The sequence below is a fragment of the Salmo trutta genome, chromosome 40 (assembly GCF_901001165.1).
Source record: "Salmo trutta chromosome 40, fSalTru1.1, whole genome shotgun sequence".
NCBI classification, from domain to species: domain Eukaryota; kingdom Metazoa; phylum Chordata; class Actinopteri; order Salmoniformes; family Salmonidae; genus Salmo; species Salmo trutta.
Window position 1 is genome coordinate 1,831,715 of NC_042996.1, and position 19,149 is coordinate 1,850,863.

At 46.9% G+C, this 19,149-nt stretch overlaps 1 protein-coding gene across 2 annotated transcripts in view; it reads right to left on the reverse strand.

The window, feature by feature from the left end:
* The window catches only part of LOC115180389 (palmitoyltransferase ZDHHC17-like), a 58,616-nt gene that overhangs the window by 3,212 nt on the left and 36,255 nt on the right, over positions 1–19,149 (reverse strand). The window contains exons 9-16 of one of the 2 annotated variants that reach the window (XM_029742445.1): positions 18,077–18,216; positions 17,324–17,424; positions 8,728–8,852; positions 7,024–7,086; positions 6,825–6,918; positions 5,863–5,946; positions 2,313–2,470; positions 1,954–2,048 (exon numbers count right to left, since the gene is read on the reverse strand). In XM_029742445.1, the coding sequence (XP_029598305.1) occupies positions 1,954–2,048; positions 2,313–2,470; positions 5,863–5,946; positions 6,825–6,918; positions 7,024–7,086; positions 8,728–8,852; positions 17,324–17,424; positions 18,077–18,216 (860 nt within the window). Of the gene's footprint in view, positions 1–1,953; positions 2,049–2,312; positions 2,471–5,862; positions 5,947–6,824; positions 6,919–7,023; positions 7,087–8,727; positions 8,853–17,323; positions 17,425–18,076; positions 18,220–19,149 lie in introns of both variants that reach the window. The other variant, XM_029742444.1, reaches the window with a different exon arrangement.

The window sequence follows — 19,149 nt, forward strand, 5'->3', positions numbered from 1 at the left end:
GCTACTGCCTGTAGCAAAAGTAAACAACGGATTATCGTGGATTATGTCAGTACTGGCCTACATAGACAACTCAAGGTAACATTCATTTCACCCAAACATTTTTTATTTTTTTTATTTATTTCACCTTTATTTAACCAGGTAGGCAAGTTGAGAACAAGTTCTCATTTACAATTGCGACCTGGCCAAGATAAAGCAAAGCAGTTCGACAACATACAAAAACACAGAGTTACACATGGAGTAAAACAACATACAATCAATGATGCAGTAGAAAAAAATAAGACTATATACAATGTGAGCAAATGATGTGAGATAAGGGAGGTAAAGGCAAAAAAATGCCATGGTGGCAAAGTAAATAAAGTATGGCAAGAAAAACACTGGAATGGTAGATTTGTAGTTTGAAGAAAGTTAAAAGTTAAAATATAAATAATATGGTGCAAAGGAGCAAAATAAATAAAATAAATAAATACAGTAGGTTGAAAAGGTAGTAGTTTGGGCTCAATTAAAGATGGGCTATGTACAGGTGCAGAGATCTGTGAGCTGCTCTGACAGCTGGTGCTTAAAGCTAGTGAGGGAGATAAGTGTTTCCAGTTTTAGAGATTTTTGTAGTTCATTCCAGTCATTGGCAGCTGAGAACTGGAAGGAGAGACGACCAAAGGAGGAGTTGGCTTTAGGGGTGACCAGAGAGATATACCTGCTGGAGCGCGTGCTACAGGTGGGTGCTGCTATGGTGACCAGTGAGCGGAGATAAGGGGGGACTTTACCTAGCAGGGTCTTGTAGATGACCTGGAGCCAATGTGTTTGGCGACGATTATGAAGTGAAGGCCAGCCAATGAGAGCATACAGGTCGCAGTGGTGGGTTGTATATGGGGCTTTGGTGACAAAACGGATGGCACTGTGATAGACTGCATCCAGCTTGTTGAGTAGGGTATTGGAGGCTATTTTGTAAATGACATCGCCGAAGTCGAGGATTGGTAGGATGGTCAGTTTTACGAGGGTATGTTTGGCAGCATGAGTGAAGGATGCTTTGTTGCGAAATAGGAAGCCAATTCTAGATTTCACTTTGGATTGGAGATGATTGATGTGAGTCTGGAAGGAGAGTTTACAGTCTAACCAGACACCTAGGTATTTGTAGTTGTCCACAAATTCTAAGTTAGAACCGTCCAGAGAAGTTATGCTGGATGGGCGGGCAGGTGCAGGCAGCGATCGGTTGAAGAGCATGCATTTAGTTTTACTTGTGTTTAGGAGCAGTTGGAGACCACGGAAGGAGAGTTGAATGGCATTGAAGCTCGTCTGGAGGGTTGTTAACACAGTGTCCAAAGAAGGGCCAGAAGTATACAGAATGGTGTCGTCTGCGTAGAGGTGGATCAGAGATTCACCAGCAGCAAGAGCGACATCATTTATGTATACAGAGAAAAGAGTTGGCCCAAGAATTGAACCCTGTGGTACCCCCATAGAGACTGCCAGAGGTCCAGACAGTAGGCCCTCCGATTTGACACACTGAACTCTGTCAGAGAAGTAGTTGGTGAACCAGGTGACGCAATCGTTTGAGAAACCAAGGCTACTAAGTCTGCCGATGAGGAAGTGGTGATTAACAGAGTCAAAAGCTTTGGCCAGGTCAATGAATACGGCAGCACAGTAATGTTTCTTATCGATGGCGGTTACGATGTCGTTTAGGACCCGTTATATAGGGCCCGTTTCCCAGACACAAATTAGGCCTAGTGCTGGACTAGGCTTCATCTGTGCCTGGGAAACAGGCCCGTAGATTGGATGAACTATCCCTTTAAGTAAGCACCAGAATGTACCCATTGTTACCATTACTGAAACAGTCAAAATTGAGGGAATAAAAACCATTAAAAGGCAACATTGTCCCGTACTGACCCAGGATCAGGTCAGTATTTCTGGGTAGGAGGACACAGATTGGCAGAGGCCCCTGAAGGGAGGGCTGGTACTCACTTGAAGGGGCTCTCGATGGAAGTGGCCGTTACTTTAAAGTGCTTGTATCTCCTGGCGTTCATCCTCTCGTTTGTGGTGATTCCCAGACCAGCAATCTGGAAGAGGGGCGGACACACGTAGAACACAATGTCACAAATAGTTGTACAAAATAAATGTAATAAAAATGGACCTGTCTATGGCATCACAACGAAGGGTCAAGATGAGGGTCAAGGATGTAAATGCATCCCATGGACAATTCTGATTCTAAACAGGATATAGGCTCCTGTCCTATGGGTGGTTCCAGCTGAGACCAGGCTTACTTTACTTATCTCACCTGGCTAAATGCAGGTTAAACATACAACCAACCAATGGTCTCTAACCTGGTAGAGCTGGCACATGATCAGCACAGCCACCCACATGAAGTGGAACACACTGTTGAGGAACATCCAGAACATCCAGGGAGAGCAGGAGGCGATCTGCGTCAGGTACAGCCAGAAACCATCCTTGGTGTAGTTGGTGGCGCAGTGGATCCTCCAGTCTGGGTAGAGAGGCAGAGAGGTTAGGGAACAACCCTAGGGTGATCGAGTAGGACTGACGATTAAACCATCTAGCTAAACCTGATCCTGCAGTCTATGATTGCCAAGTGTATGAGTGATTACATAGGTTGTCTATGATTGAAAGGGTTATATTACAAGTTTATAGAAATGAAATAACAGCACAAATAATTGGATTAATGGACAAATTAAAGTATTAACCAAAATGTGGTGTACCATAACCAATAGAGAGATTGAAATTGTTAGATAGCAAAATAATATCTAAGATTTTACTGAGTTACAGTTCAGAGAAGCAAATCAGTCAATTGAAATAAATTCATTAAAGGCCTAATCTATGGATTTCACATGACTGGGCAGGGGTGCAGCCAAACATCCTGTATAAAGCTAGGTTGTTTACAGCTGTAGAATTGCATAAAGAAATCATGGTGTGTAACTAGAACGAGAGCTGTGGTGAGGTGGTGTAACTAGAACGAGAGCTGTGGTGGGGTGGTGTAATAGAACGAGGTGTGGTGGGGTGGTGTAACTAGAACGAGAGGTGTGGTGGGGTGGTGTAACTAGAACGAGAGGTGTGGTGGGGTGGTGTAATAGAACGAGGTGTGGTGGGGTGGTGTAACTAGAACGAGAGGTGTGGTGGGGTGGTGTAATAGAACGAGGTGTGGTGGGGTGGTGTAACTAGAACGAGAGGTGTGGTGGGGTGGTGTAATAGAACGAGGTGTGGTGGGGTGGTGTAACTAGAACGAGAGGTGTGGTGGGGTGGTGTAATAGAACGAGGTGTGGTGGGTTGGGGTAATAGAAGGAGGTGTGGTGGGGTGGGGTAATAGAAGGAGGTGTGGTGGGGTGGTGTAATAGAACGAGGTGTGGTGGGTTGGGGTAATAGAACGAGGTGTGGTGGGGTGGTGTAATAGAAGGAGGTGTGGTGGGGTGGTGTAATAGAACGAGGTGTGGTGGGGTGGTGTAATAGAACGAGGTGTGGTGGGGTGGTGTAATAGAACGAGGTGTGGTGGGGTGGTGTAATAGAACGAGGTGTGGTGGGGTGGTGTAATAGAACGAGGTGTGGTGGGGTGGTGTAATAGAACGAGGTGTGGTGGGGTGGTGTAATAGAACGAGGTGTGGTGGGGTGGTGTAATAGAACGAGGTGTGGTGGGGTGGTGTAATAGAACGAGGTGTGGTGGGGTGGTGTAATAGAACGAGGTGTGGTGGGGTGGGGTAATAGAAGGAGGTGTGGTGGGGTGGTGTAATAGAAGGAGGTGTGGTGGGGGGGTGTAATAGAAGGAGGTGTGGTGGGGTGGGGTAATAGAACGAGGTGTGGTGGGGGGGTGTAATAGAAGGAGGTGTGGTGGGGTGGGGTAATAGAAGGAGGTGTGGTGGGGTGGGGTAATAGAAGGAGGTGTGGTGGGTTGGGGTAATAGAAGGAGGTGTGGTGGGTTGGGGTAATAGAAGGAGGTGTGGTGGGTTGGGGTAATAGAACGAGGTGTGGTGGGGTGGGGTAATAGAAGGAGGTGTGGTGGGGTGGGGTAATAGAAGGAGGTGTGGTGGGTTGGGGTAATAGAAGGAGGTGTGGTGGGTTGGGGTAATAGGAGGTGTGGTGGGGTGGTGTAATAGAACGAGGTGTGGTGGGGTGGTGTAACTAGAACGAGAGGTGTGGTGGGGTGGTGTAATAGAAGGAGGTGTGGTGGGGTGGTGTAATAGAAGGAGGTGTGGTGGGGTGGTGTAATAGAACGAGGTGTGGTGGGGTGGTGTAATAGAACGAGGTGTGGTGGGTTGGGGTAATAGAAGGAGGTGTGGTGGGTTGGGGTAATAGAAGGAGGTGTGGTGGGTTGGGGTAATAGAACGAGGTGTGGTGGGTTGGGGTAATAGAAGGAGGTGTGGTGGGGTGGTGTAATAGAACGAGGTGTGGTGGGGTGGTGTAATAGAAGGAGGTGTGGTGGGGTGGTGTAATAGAAGGAGGTGTGGTGGGGTGGGGTAATAGAACGAGGTGTGGTGGGTTGGGGTAATAGAAGGAGGTGTGGTGGGGTGGGGTAATAGAAGGAGGTGTGGTGGGGTGGTGTAATAGAACGAGGTGTGGTGGGTTGGGGTAATAGAACGAGGTGTGGTGGGGTGGTGTAATAGAACGAGGTGTGGTGGGTTGGGGTAATAGAACGAGGTGTGGTGGGTTGGGGTAATAGAAGGAGGTGTGGTGGGGTGGTGTAATAGAACGAGGTGTGGTGGGGTGGTGTAATAGAAGGAGGTGTGGTGGGGTGGTGTAATAGAAGGAGGTGTGGTGGGGTGGGGTAATAGAAGGAGGTGTGGTGGGGTAATAGAAGGAGGTGTGGTGGGGTGGGGTAATAGAAGGAGGTGTGGTGGGTTGGGGTAATAGGAGGTGTGGTGGGGTGGTGTAATAGAACGAGGTGTGGTGGGGTGGTGTAATAGAACGAGGTGTGGTGGGTGGTGTAACTAGAACGAGAGGTGTGGTGGGGTGGTGTAACTAGAACGAGAGGTGTGGTGGGGTGGTGTAACTAGAACGAGAGGTGTGGTGGGGTGGTGTAATAGAACGAGGTGTGGTGGGGTGGTGTAACTAGAACGAGAGGTGTGGTGGGGTGGTGTAATAGAACGAGGTGTGGTGGGGTGGTGTAATAGAAGGAGGTGTGGTGGGTTGGGGTAATAGAAGGAGGTGTGGTGGGGTGGTGTAATAGAACGAGGTGTGGTGGGTTGGGGTAATAGAACGAGGTGTGGTGGGGTGGTGTAATAGAACGAGGTGTGGTGGGTTGGGGTAATAGAAGGAGGTGTGGTGGGGTGGTGTAATAGAACGAGGTGTGGTGGGGTGGTGTAATAGAACGAGGTGTGGTGGGGTGGTGTAATAGAAGGAGGTGTGGTGGGGTGGGGTAATAGAAGGAGGTGTGGTGGGGTGGGGTAATAGAAGGAGGTGTGGTGGGGTGGGGTAATAGAAGGAGGTGTGGTGGGGTGGGGTAATAGAAGGAGGTGTGGTGGGGTGGGGTAATAGAAGGAGGTGTGGTGGGGTGGTGTAATAGAACGAGGTGTGGTGGGTTGGGGTAATAGAACGAGGTGTGGTGGGGTGGTGTAATAGAACGAGGTGTGGTGGGTTGGGGTAATAGAACGAGGTGTGGTGGGTTGGGGTAATAGAACGAGGTGTGGTGGGGTGGTGTAATATCAAATCAAATCAAATTTATTTAATAGAACGAGGTGTGGTGGGTTGGGGTAATAGAACGAGGTGTGGTGGGTTGGGGTAATAGAATGAGGTGTGGTGGGTTGGGGTAATAGAATGAGGTGTGGTGGGTTGGGGTAATAGAACGAGGTGTGGTGGGGTGGTGTAATAGAACGAGGTGTGGTGGGTTGGGGTAATAGAATGAGGTGTGGTGGGTTGGGGTGTTCCACTCACAGCAGATACAGCCGTAGATCATCCAGCTGATCATGCAGAGCAGGAAGAACAGGTAACCCATGAAGTAGCGGTGATTCCCACTTCCTGTTGACAGCACACAGAAAAGTGAGAGGGGGAGTTAAGCCTCATCTGTCTGGTCCCTCATTCTCCTCGTCCCTCCCGCACTGTCCTCCTGGCTCCCTAACTGTCCTCCTGGCTCCCTAACTGTCCTCCTGGCTCCTCTCCAGGTCAAGACAAATGAGAGACGTAGAGAGAGAGAAGGAGAAAGACAGAAAGAGTACAGTAGGATTGAAGGAGGCCAAGTAGTTGTCAGATCTGTCAGTCAGCTCGTTGGGTCATACTCAGATACATGAGCAGGTGTGTGGGGCTGCTGCCAGTCACTGTTTGGACTAAAGGATGTGAAGGGGGGGGGGGGACCTGGCCAACACACTGAGGACCTCTAGGGAGTAACTTGTAGCGTGTCTACGTCGCTGCCTGTCTAAAAGGCAAGCTCCATCCTGTCTGGCTCTTAGGGGACAGCATGGATGCTTTAGGACCCCCTTCCTTTCCTCCTACCCCCCCTTCCTTCCATCTCAAAGTTTACAGGCAGACATGTCTGGGCACCTGTCAGCTGTTCATGAGCCCATCTGTCTGGAAGTTCAAACAGTCGAGGGAAAAACAGGCAGCTGCTGCTTCACGGCTAACAGAGCTGGGCAGCGTGCGCGCACACACACACACACACACACACACACACACACACACACACACACACACACACACCTCCCACCTCCAGCCTTTCTATACTCTGCCAGAACAGCTAATGAATTCATATGGGTGTCAGCTTGTTTATTTTTCTTACAGAACCATGTGCTGCTTCTTAGGCTGGAATTCTGTGGACATAAATGACAATCAACTGCACTAACTCCGGTTGCTGGGCAATGGGTTGTTGCTAAGCTAAATATTGCCGCTGGTGTTACACATACCGACACAGTTGCCCACCCAAGGGCAGTGGTGGTCGAACTTGGCGATACAGCGGTTGCACACGGCACAGTGTTTGGACCGGATGGGCTTCCGTATCTGTGTGGACGAATACAAATGTATTGAGGCTTGAGAGAATGACAATGTCAAACCCAAATCATGCAAAACACTTCAGGACATAATACAATTAAGTAATTTCTTTACCAAACAAGTACTGCAGAATATGCTGAGATCCAGGCTGCCCGTCTCCGCCAGTTCAACAATAGTCTGGAGACGTGAGAGAGAGACGTGAGAGAGAGAGGTGAGAGAGAGGTGAGAGAGAGAGGTGAGAGAGAGAGGTGAGAGAGAGAGGTGAGAGAGAGAGGTGAGAGAGAGAGGTGAGAGAGAGAGGTGAGAGAGAGAGGTGAGAGAGAGAGAGGTGAGAGAGAGAGGTGAGAGAGAGAGAGGAGAGAGAGGTGGAAAGAAAGAATTGGATTTGCAATATATCAAATCAAATTCTATTTGTATGGCAGCTGCAGCGCAAGGGCCAGTTAAAGAACAAGAGCATCTTAGCCCGAGTGCCAGTCTCGGTTTGTGCTATAACTCCCTGTCATTCATTGTCATGCCAAACAAGGACAGCAATGGAATTGGCAAGAGAACAAACGGATCTGGAACCAGGCGAATGCTATCTGTGAGCGAAATTGAGATTGGCAAAAAAACGTTTCACTTTGAAATGTGTATCTGATAGAGAGTGGGGTCATGGGAGCAGAAGGAACCTTGCTGAGCCATGGATGCAGAGGGAATGAGAAGACTGCAGAGGGAACACGACTAGCTAGCTACCCTCTTGAGAGCAAGGAAGGAGAGCTGGCTGTATGAACTACGAGTGAACCAGCAGGCTTCTGAGGCGGCAGCCCAGCCCAGACCAGTGGACCAGGCTCTGGTTAACACTACAGAGCACTAACGATGGGGTCAATGCCCAGCCCAGTGGACCAGGCTCTGGTTAACACTACAGAGCACTAACGATGGGGTCAATGCCCAGCCCAGTGGACCAGGCTCTGGTTAACACTACAGAGCACTAACGATGGGGTCAATGCCCAGACCAGTGGACCAGGCTCTGGTTAACACTACAGAGCACTAACGATGGGGGCAATGCCCAGCCCAGTGGACCAGGCTCTGGTTAACACTACAGAGCACTAACAATGGGGTCAATGCCCAGACCAGTGGACCAGGCTCTGGTTAACACTACAGAGCACTAACGATGGGGGCAATGCCCAGCCCAGTGGACCAGGCTCTGGTTAACACTACAGAGCACTAACGATGGGGTCAATGCCCAGACCAGTGGACCAGGCTCTGGTTAACACTACAGAGCACTAACGATGGGGGCTATTTTTAGCCCTCTCATCAATCCCACACAATGAGGATTGAGCTGAGGTCAGAAAAGAGCTGGAGACCCTACTATACTCCATTAGTGTGTGCAAATGAGAGACAACTCCCAGAGCTGTGGGGAGAGAGATTGGATGCCTCTAGCTGAACATTGAGAGTCACAAATTGCATCCTATTCCCTATATAGTGTACTACTTTTGATTCGTAAAAAGAAATTATGGTGCAATGTGCCTAGCTCTCTAATCAAATTCTCAACTCATGCACTTCCATGCTCCAGGGGTGAAGTTTCCCTTAGGTACAGATCTAGGATCAGCTTCTCCAACCCTAACATCAACCATCAGTTGGAAAAAGGTTAAACTGACCCAAGATCAGTGTCTATGGGCAACACCTCACCCTACTCTACTTGCCATTTCAAAACAAAATGGTGGTGTGTTGGGTAGTAGTATCGGCATGATGGGTAGTGCCAGCGTCATGGGTAGTGCCAGCGTCATGGGTAGTGCCAGCGTCATGGGTAGTGCCAGCGTCATGGGTAGTGCCAGCGTTTACCTTTTTCTTCTGCTCCTCTGAGGCTTTGATGATCCCGGGGTCTGATTTCCAGGACTTGCCGAAGTTGTAGAACAGACAGACACTGTTTAGGAGGAAAGGCAGGTGGACGGTGGCAAACGGGAGATGTACAGAGGAGTTAAGGGATAGTTCACCCAAATAACACAATGATATATTGGTTTCACATCCTGTCAGGAGTCTGGACAAGGTCAGACAGAAAATGCTTTTTATATACTTCCACACTATGAGGTTGAATAATACTGTGAAATTGTAAAAATTATGATAATGCCCTTATAGTGTAAGAGCTGTATGAAAAGACCGCCTGAAACTTCAGCCTGCTTTGGTGGGATGGCGTTTTGGCCTGCCTGGTAACATCAAAAGGTGGTAACTTGGGCAATAGACCAATAAGAAAAAGAGTTCCACACCTCTCTGCCAATAACAGCTAGTTTTCAGTTTTCCCTACTCAGATTGCTCCCAGACAGTCCTAACAAAATTCTTGCTTGAGAAATTACTATTTGTTATGATGCTGTCCATTCTTTTGGATTTTTTTTGGGGAAAAACAATCACAGTAAGGTACTTCATTGTTACACAGAAATGATTTGATACAAAGTTAAAAACAGCTGCATTGGACCTAGACGGATGTGCCGGCTCTGACTAGCCATAGTGACATCATCCAGACAGAGGGTGTCCCCCAAATGGCACCCTATTCTCTATGTAGTGCACTACTTCAACCAGAGTCCTATAGGAGTCCTATGGGTCCTGGTCTAAAGTAGTGCACTATAAAAGGGAATAGGGTGCCATTAGGGACGCAATAAGACTCGCCCTCCGCCCACTCCAGCCTATGAGGAAAGCAGCTCAGTGGAAGCTTGACTCATACTCTCACCCAACCAGAGTCCCGAGTCTCTCACACACGCGTCATCATTTGCACAGGAAATACAACAGAAGCAACGGAGTGAGTCTAACCAAAGGGAGTGGTTAGGCTTAACCCTAAAATGCCAATGTTGATCCATACAATCTCTTGTATCTAGAACCCAAGTTTAGTTTTCACAGGGCCTGTAGTCATTTAATTAGGAACTACAAATGAAAAAAATCCCATAAACCTACTTAGGAATTACAGCTTCAGAATTGTAATTGCATAGAATGTATTCCTGTATTTAGGAAATGCCTACACCCAAGGTATACTGGCATTTCTTTGTGCATTTTAACCACACATTAACACAACTCCCACAGTGTGGAGTTAGAATGTTGATTCCATACATGAGAGAAACATATCTGATTGACTGACTAAATAAACTTTAGATTATGGAGTTCGCTTGACGTCATTAATTAGTGTCCACAAGAGCTGTTTCAAGTCTGTATGGCCATGTACCGTAATTTCCGGACTATAAGCCGCAACTTTTTCCCACGCTTTGAACCTCGCGGCTTAAACAATGACGCGGCTAATATATGGATTTTTCCCGCTTTCAAATTTATTTATTTTTAAATCCTTTAAAAAAAAATCCTTCACTAAAACGGGCCGCATGCGAAGAGCAACTTATGGTCAAGTCTGCCAGTGGGTCCTGACAGCGTGGAGCATTGTCAAAAAATCCACTATCATCAACGGGTTTCGAAAGGCTGGACTGCTGCGTGTTGAAGAGGGCTCAGCGGGGGATTTGCCTCCGGATGAAAGTGACGAGAGCGACAATGAAAACGATCCAATATCGGATGAAGCAATTCTGAGGCTATTCAACTCCGACACCGAAGGAGATGGTTTCAGTGCACAGGAGGAGGAAGATAGTGACCAATGACTTTCTTGGTAGGCTACTGTTTACTGCTAATTTTTAATTTTTTGTTACAAGCCGTGTTTCGTTAAAGCCTATTTATTTTTGTTACAAGCCGTGTTTCGTTAAAGCCCATTTATAGGGTGACCATACGTCCTCTTTTTCCCGGACATGTCCTCTTTTTGGACCTAAAAAAATGCGTCCGGCTGGGATTTCTAAATCGCCCAAAATGTCCGGGATTCGGCTTTTGCTTTCTACAGTCCCATTCATTGTGTGCGTTTTTGGGGTTTTGCATTGCTTTGACCGTTCTCTTCAGGTCCCGCCTTGTCACACGCCACCATTGGTGGGTCATGTAGGCCTACGCAAACATTGGTCAAACTGCATCTCAATCATCATTACCCTCACCATGGCAACAGCCAAGAGAGAGAGCAGCAGCTTGCTTGTCAACAGTGGCACATGGCTCCAGAACAGCGTAAAAATGCCCAAACGCAAATGTAAATTCACAGACGATTTACAGAGAAAATTCCTGTGTTTTCGTCTTGGTCGGGATCCGTGTGAAGCAGAATGCATGACCTGCAAAGCTGGCACGTACGTGTCAGTGTCAAATAAAGGTGCCAGCGACCTACAAGCCCACATAAGCTCCGCAAAACACAAAATTGCAGCTAAAGGAGAGAGTTCCTCAGGTAAATTAACTGACTATTTTGTGAGAGCAGGTAAAACAGAAGATGCTGTTACTGCTGCGGAGGGAGTTTTTGCATTCCACAACACAAAGCATCACAATAGCTACAGATCAACGGACTGCACGTCTGCCTTGTTAAAAAAGGCTTTCCCTGATTCCGAGACTGCGCGAAAAGTTTCAAGCACTCGTACTAAGACCGAAGCTGTGACAGAACCCCATTCTGTCGACATAGCTCAGAAAGCACTAGAAGACACACCTTACTGTGGTGTTTCTACCGATGGGAGCAATCACGGTGCTGTGAAAATATTCCCTCTGCTTATTCAGTATTTTGATTGGAAGAATGGTGGCGTGCAAAGTAAATTAGTCGAAGTTAAAAACACTCCAAATGAGACAGCTGATACTAGGGTGACCATACGTCCTCTTTTTCCCGGACCTCTTTTTTGAAAACTAAAATATGGTCACCCTACTATTTATTTTTGTTACAAGCCGTGTTTCGTTAAAGCCTGTGTAAAGTTAATTTGTTTCAATGTACCAGTAGGCACCTGCGGCTTATAGACATGTGCGGCTTATGTTCAAAATAATAATTTTTTTCAAAATTCAGTGGGTGCGGCTTATATTCAGGTGCGCTTAATAGTCCGTGGGGGGGGGGGGGGGGGGGGTCGACGGGAGTTTGTGGGACACAAGGACATCTGTGGGCTGGTAACATAAAGAAGGATTTCCTCAATTATAGTGGGGGTGGAGTGAAGTCACAGCATGACAAACAACTAGATTCCAGGAAGAGAACTCAGAGCCATATGGCCCCCCCCAGAGCCATATGTCCCCCCAGAGCCCTACATAGGAAGTAGGGTGCCATTTGGTTCTCGGCCATACTCCACAGCGCTTTCAGTCGCTACAGGCTGAATGAGGTCATAAATCTGTATAATTATCACCAAAAGAAGTCTGGGCGCTTTAATTACCTCTTCCTCTGTAGGTCTATCTAGCTACTTCATAAGATAAACACTCCAAATTAACTACGTGGGGCTGCATCCCAAATGGAACCCTATTATTCCCCATATAGTGTAGAGGAACATAGTGAATTTCCATATAAAGTAGTGCACAACAAAGGGACCAGGGTGACACTTGGGATCCATGCATGGAAGTCCTTATCGTCTCACTAAATCAATGGGCCGTGATACTGTCGGCATGGAGCCGGTAATTGTTACAGTGATCGATGGAGATTCTCATATGGACGACGCTTCAATGTTTCCCTTGAGGCCTTGCTGTGTAGGCCCTCCCCGTAGCAGCTATTAGTCTTTGGAATGGCTTAGGAGAAGGGGTATTACACAAGATGGGTCAAACAAAAGGGCCAAGCATTTATGAAGCATGCTGATTTAAGGAGATTAATGGTGTTGACAGTGTCCATACAGCTCCGGGGTGAAATTTCTCCTAGGTACAGATCTAGGATCAGCTGTCCCTCCCACAATCCTAATCTTAACAATTAATAGGGAAAATTCAAAACTGACTCGAGATCAGCATCTAGTGGCAACTTCCCCCTACACCTCTATACAGTGTGGTGCAGGGTGGGGTAGTCAGGGTGTCACTGAAATGTCTGTTTTTCCTCACCGCCTCTCCTCTGACTGCAAGTCATCCTGGTCTGCCTGAAGACTGAATGTCCCCCTAAAAGAGCACATTACAGGACCAGCTCATTGGAGGAATCCATCTTGTCAGACCACTAGAGACAACAATGACTAGATTCATGCTTGACTTCTACTCTCTCCTCCTCCCCCAGTCTCCTACTAATAGAGACTTCTACTCTCTCCTCCTCCCCCAGTCTCCTACTAATAGAGACTTCTACTCTCTCCTCCTCCCCCAGTCTCCTACTAATAGAGACTTCTACTCTCTCCTCCTCCCCCAGTCTCCTACTAATAGAGACTTCTACTCTCTCCTCCTCCCCCAGTCTCCTACTAATAGAGACTTCTACTCTCTCCTCCTCCCCCAGTCTCCTACTAATAGAGACTTCTACTCTCTCCTCCTCCCCCAGTCTCCTACTAATAGAGACTTCTACTCTCTCCTCCTCCCCCAGTCTCCTACTAATAGAGACATCTACTCTCTCCTCCTCCCCCAGTCTCCTACTAATAGAGACTTCTACTCTCTCCCCTCCCCCAGTCTCCTACTAATAGAGACTTCTAGTCTCTCCCCCTCCCCCAGTCTCCTACTAATAGAGACTTCTAGTCTCTCCCCCTCCCCCAGTCTCCTACTAATAGAGACTTCTACTCTCTCCCCCTCCCCCAGTCTCCTACTAATAGAGACTTCTACTCTCTCCCCCTCCCCCAGTCTCCTACTAATAGAGACTTCTACTCTCTCCCCTCCCCCAGTCTCCTACTAATAGACATCTACTCTCTCCTCCTCCCCAGTCTCCTACTAATAGAGACTTCTAGTCTCTCCCCCTCCCCCAGTCTCCTACTAATAGAGACATCTACTCTCTCCTCCTCCCCCAGTCTCCTACTAATAGAGACTTCTACTCTCTCCTCCTCCCCCAGTCTCCTACTAATAGAGACTTCTACTCTCTCCTCCTCCCCCAGTCTCCTACTAATAGAGACTTCTACTCTCTCCTCCTCCCCCAGTCTCCTACCATTTCAGTAACAATAAAACTGTGGAGGTGACCCAGTACTTGTAACTACTTTAAGGAGAAAAGCTTTCTCCTTTGAGTCCCATGTAGAATAAAATGCTTGCTGGGGATGAAAAGGCAACCGCTTGGGGCTCCGCCAATGACACTTGATCTGATTTCAACTGCAGGCTTTAAAGGATAACCAGTCTGCAGTAGCAGACTTTGAAAACCAGGCAGAGACAGAGCCAGAGATACCAAGCCCACAACTGGAAGTCAATGCAGACACAAAGCCTAGACAAAGGCCAAGCCGCCTCCACTGATTACTATTGCAGAGACATTACATGGCTGGTCACAACCACCGTACAACCACCACAAAGCTACCGTACAACCACCACAAAGCTACCGTACAACCACCACAAAGCTACCGTACAACCACCACAAAGCTACCGTACAACCACCACAAAGCTACCGTACAACCACCACAAAGCTACCGTACAACCGTGGCTGTATCAGATTCAACCCAGATCACAACAATCATAGACTACATGTGACCAACTGGGTACGGACCTCGGTCTACTGCGCGAGCCAAGACTGTGTTAGCCCGCTGAGCTACAGCCAAGGCATTAACCTGTTGGGGATAGGGGGCAGTATTTGCACGGCCGGATAAAAAACGTACCCGATTTAATCTGGTTACTACTCCTGCCCAGTAACTAGAATATGCATATAATTGTTTGATATGGATAGAAAACACCCTAAAGTTTCTAAAACTGTTTGAATGGTGTCTGAGTATAACAGAACTCATTTGGCAGGCCAAAACCTGAGAAGATTTTGGAAGCGCTCTCTCTGACCATTTCATGGCCTTCTTGATCATCTCTAACCAAAACAGGGGATCTCTGGCATGACGTGACATTTTCTAAACGCTCCCATAGGCTCTCAGAAGGCGCCAGAAAGATGAATGGTGGCTTTGCAGGCCATGGCTGAAAAACATTAGCGCATTTTGTAAGTGGTCGATCTGAGGACAATGAGACTGGAGGCGCGTGCATGAGCCGACACCATGTTTACTTTCTCTCTCTTTGAACGAAAACAACGACTCCCGGTCGGAATATTATCGCTTTTTTACGAGAAAAATAGCATAAAAATTGATTTTAAACAGCGGTTGACATGCTTCGAAGTACGGTAATGGAATATTTTGATTTTTTTTGTCACGAAACGCGTCGGGCGCGTCACCCTTGTTTACCCATCGGATATTGTCTTGAACGCACGAACAAAACACCGCTATTTGGATATAACTATGGATTATTTTGAACCAAACCAACATTTGTTATTGAAGTAGAAGTCCTGGGAGTGCATTCTGACGAAGAACAGCAAAGGTAATCAAACTTCTCTAATAGTAAATCGGAGTTTGGTGAGTACCACACTTGGTGGGTGTCAAAATAGCTAGCCGTGATGGCCGGGCTATCTACTTAGAATATTGCAAAATGTGCTTTCACCGAAAAGCTATTTTAAAATCGGACATAGCGAGTGCATAAAGGAGTTCTGTATCTATAATTCTTAAAATAATTATGTTTTTTGTGAACGTTTATTGTGAGTAATTTAGTAAATTCACCGGAAGTGTTCGGTGGGAATGCTAGTCACATGTAAAAAGCTGGTTTTTGATATAAATATGAACTTGATTGAACAAAACATGCATGTATTATATAACATAATGTCCTAGGATTGTCATCTGATGAAGATCAAAGGTTAGTGCTGCATTTAGCTGTGGTTTGGGTTTATGTGACATTATATGCTAGCTTGAAAAATGGGTGTCAGATTATTTCTGGCTGGGTACTCTGCTGACATAATCTAATGTTTTGCTTTCGTTGTAAAGCCTTTTTGAAATCGGACAGTGTGGTTAGATTAACGAGAGTCTTGTCTTTAAAATGGTGTAAAATAGTCACATGTTTGAGAAAGTGAAGTAATAGCATTTCTAAGGTATTTGAATATCGCGCCACGGGATTACACTGGCTGTTGAGTAGGCAAGCGTCCCACTGGCCCAGAGAGGTTAACTCGGGGAGCTAACGCGAGTCTTCAGGTCTCAGGCAAGGTTACCCCCTCAGTCACATAACATCCACTTCCCAAAGAGGCACAGTTGGAATGGAGTGAGGAGGGACTGCTGGAGTTTGTGAACGCTCCGGGGTGTAGTTTCCCCTAGGTACAGATGATCAACTAGGTAGGATCAGCTCCCCCTCCCCCAACCTTAACCATTAGTGGGGAAAATGCTAAACTGACCCAAGATCAGCGTCTAGCGTCAACTTCACCCTACTCCGTTTAGGAATCCAGTCATCCCTTGCTGTAGCCGTCTACTGTTCTGAACTGCCAGTTTTCACTACACGATGAGGTACAGGCTACTGTTAACAGTGACTATGTGGACGTAGATATTCTTTGGATATTCTTTTATTCTCCTGACTTTCAATTGGGCATTTAGCAGTTTCAGAACCAGTAAGGGAATTTTCCATTACCAAAAAGCAACTGGAGGAGCCATCTTGGAGCTACAGAAACACATTGAGCCCACGAGTCGCTTCATCGGGTCTGACCCAGTCAGCTGTGTTGCACACTCAATACAGTGTTTAGCACATCTTAACACACAGTATTCATTAAAGACTGTATCCACACAGAGCTGAAAGCACACCGAGTTCTTATCTGGACACGGGACTATTCATATGGCAAAGAGCGAGCCTAGCTTTATACAGGATGCTTGAAACTTCAGCAACCCAGAACACCTAGGACAATAGTTTCCCTCGCCTCTCACCGTCCGTCCGTCCGTCCGTGAGAGATTCAGTGCGGTTTGCAGGGGAAGTGAACTATATGGGAATAGTTCTAGAGGAGCTCGTGTCTTGTCTGAGAAATTAGACCGCAATGTTACTTCACAAGCCTCTGAAAAGGATCCGGGGGGGGGGGGATTATACGACTTTATACGAAGTTACTACAGAAATTGTCCGGCCTCTTGTCATAATCAACAAACTCAAATCAACCAGTATGGTTGCATCACAAGTGCCTCTGATGTAAACTGTGACGCAAATGCAATGGTGGGTAGCATATAGAAATAATGAGTCTGCCGCCAACTGAAACATGTCTTGTGGGCCAAATGTTTACGCAATAGTAAAGAGCCCTTGAGGGTGTTATGATGCTCTCTGCACTGTAGACTGAGAGGCAGGCCAAAGCACTTTAGCTGGCCTCACACTCCAGTGCACTGTGGGTAATCATGACGAGAGGGGTTCCAGATGGAAGAAGGGAAAGCTCATCTGTCTGTTTGGAATAAGCTGCAGTTTGACTGACACTCTAATGGACCAATAGCCGCAGGGGAGATATTCATACACTTTTGCTCTCAGTCAAAACCCATCAATTCCCAGAAGTCACCTCCCTCCTTGATGAAAGAATTGATTGTTAGGAGGTGAATATTGACACACACACAGCTGTCTTGCCAGGTGGCGCTGTGAACGAAAGGCCCTTGTACAGCACAGCAGCTTACTGATGTATCATGGTTGGAAGGAGAAAAGTCAGAGGAAACCAGGAGACTCTTATTGTAAAGGATATCAATCCAGAACCAGTAGAACCAGGTCACGTACATCCAGAACTTGGTTGCCAGGTAGATTCCCAGGGGCAGGGCGCTGTGCATGGAGTGGTCAAAGAAAGACCTGAGGAGGAGGGAGAAGAAAGGAGAGAGGGGGGAGGGGAGAAAGAAAGAGGGAGGGGCAATCACTGTTAGAACTCAGCGGTAAAAAAACTCAAATCTCACAGTCCACAAAACCCTTAGAACTACATATCAAAGTCAACCACATAGAGAGATAAACCCAGCCCTAACCTGCTGGGATGTCTCAGGTTTAGAGAGAAATAAACCCAGCTCTAACCTGCTGGGATGTCTCAGGTTTAGAGATCAATAAACCCAGCCCTAACCTGCTGGGATGTCTCAGGTTTAGAGATAAATAAACCCAGCCCTAACCTGCTGGGATGTCTCAGGTTTAGAGAGAAATAAACCCAGCCCTAACCTGCTGGGATGTCTCAGGTTTAGAGAGAAATAAACCCAGCTCTAACCGGCTGGGATGTCTCAGGTTTAGAGAGAAATAAACCCAGCTCTAACCTGCTGACATGTCTCAGGTTTAGAGAGAAATAAACCCAGCTCTAACCGGCTGGGATGTCTCAGGTTTAGAGAGAAATAAACCCAGCTCTAACCTGCTGACATATCTCAGGTTTAGAGAGAAATAAACCCAGCTCTAACCGGCTGACAGCTCAACAGGGCTACATTGACAGCAACAGATACTGTCAAAGGTGTGTGTGTGTGTGACGTACTTGGAGAGGAACTGCACAGTGACCCACACGCCACAGTACATGAGGCCCTTGAGGAGCCAGGAGTCGATGTCCAGGTCTGCGATGAAGCCCACCAGCCAGATCACCAGGAAGGGGGTCCCCAACATGATCTTCTGTCTGAACTCCTGGGAGAGGACAAGAGATAGAGGGAGGGAAGGAGGAGAGGTTAAACAGGAAGGCAGGGATGCACTGTAGACTGTGTAACCTTACTACATAAACGATAGTGTCAACTCAAATCACATTTTATTTGTCACGTGCCGAATACAACAGGTAACTAGAAGAGGTCGACCGATTAATCGGAATGGCTGATTAATTAGGGCCGATTTCAAGTTTTCATAACAATCGGTATTTTTGGACACCGAATATATATATATATATTTTTTTACACCTTTATTTAACTAGGCAAGTCAGTTAAGAACACATTCTTATTTTCAATGACGGCCTAGGAACGGTGGATTAACTGCCTTGTTCAGGGGCAGAACGACAGATTTTTACCTTGTCAGCTCGGGGATTCGTTTTTGCAACCTTCCGGTTACTAGTCCAACGCTCTAACCACCTGCCTAACATTGCACTCCACGAGGAGCCTGCGTGGCAGGCTGACTAGAAGCCAAGGTAAGTTGCTAGCTAGCATTTAACTTATCTTATAAAAAACAATCAATCTTAACATAATCACTAGTTAACTACACATGGTTGATGATATTACTAGTTTATCTAGTGTGTCCTGCGTTGCATATAATTGATGCGGTGCCTGTTAATTTCTCATTGAATCACAGCCTACTTCGCCAAACGGGTGACCTGCATATTTAGTTAATATTGCCTGCTAACATGAATTTCTTATAACTAGGGAAATTGTGTCACTTCTCTTGCGTTCCGTGCAAGCTGTCAGGGTATATGCAGCAGTTTGGGCCGCCTGGCTCGTTGCGAACTGTGTGAAGTCCATTTATTCCTAACAAAGAATGTAATTAATTTGCCAGAATTGTACATAATTATGACATAACAGTGAAGGTTGTGCAATGTAACAGCAATATTTACACTTAGGGATGCCACCCGTTAGA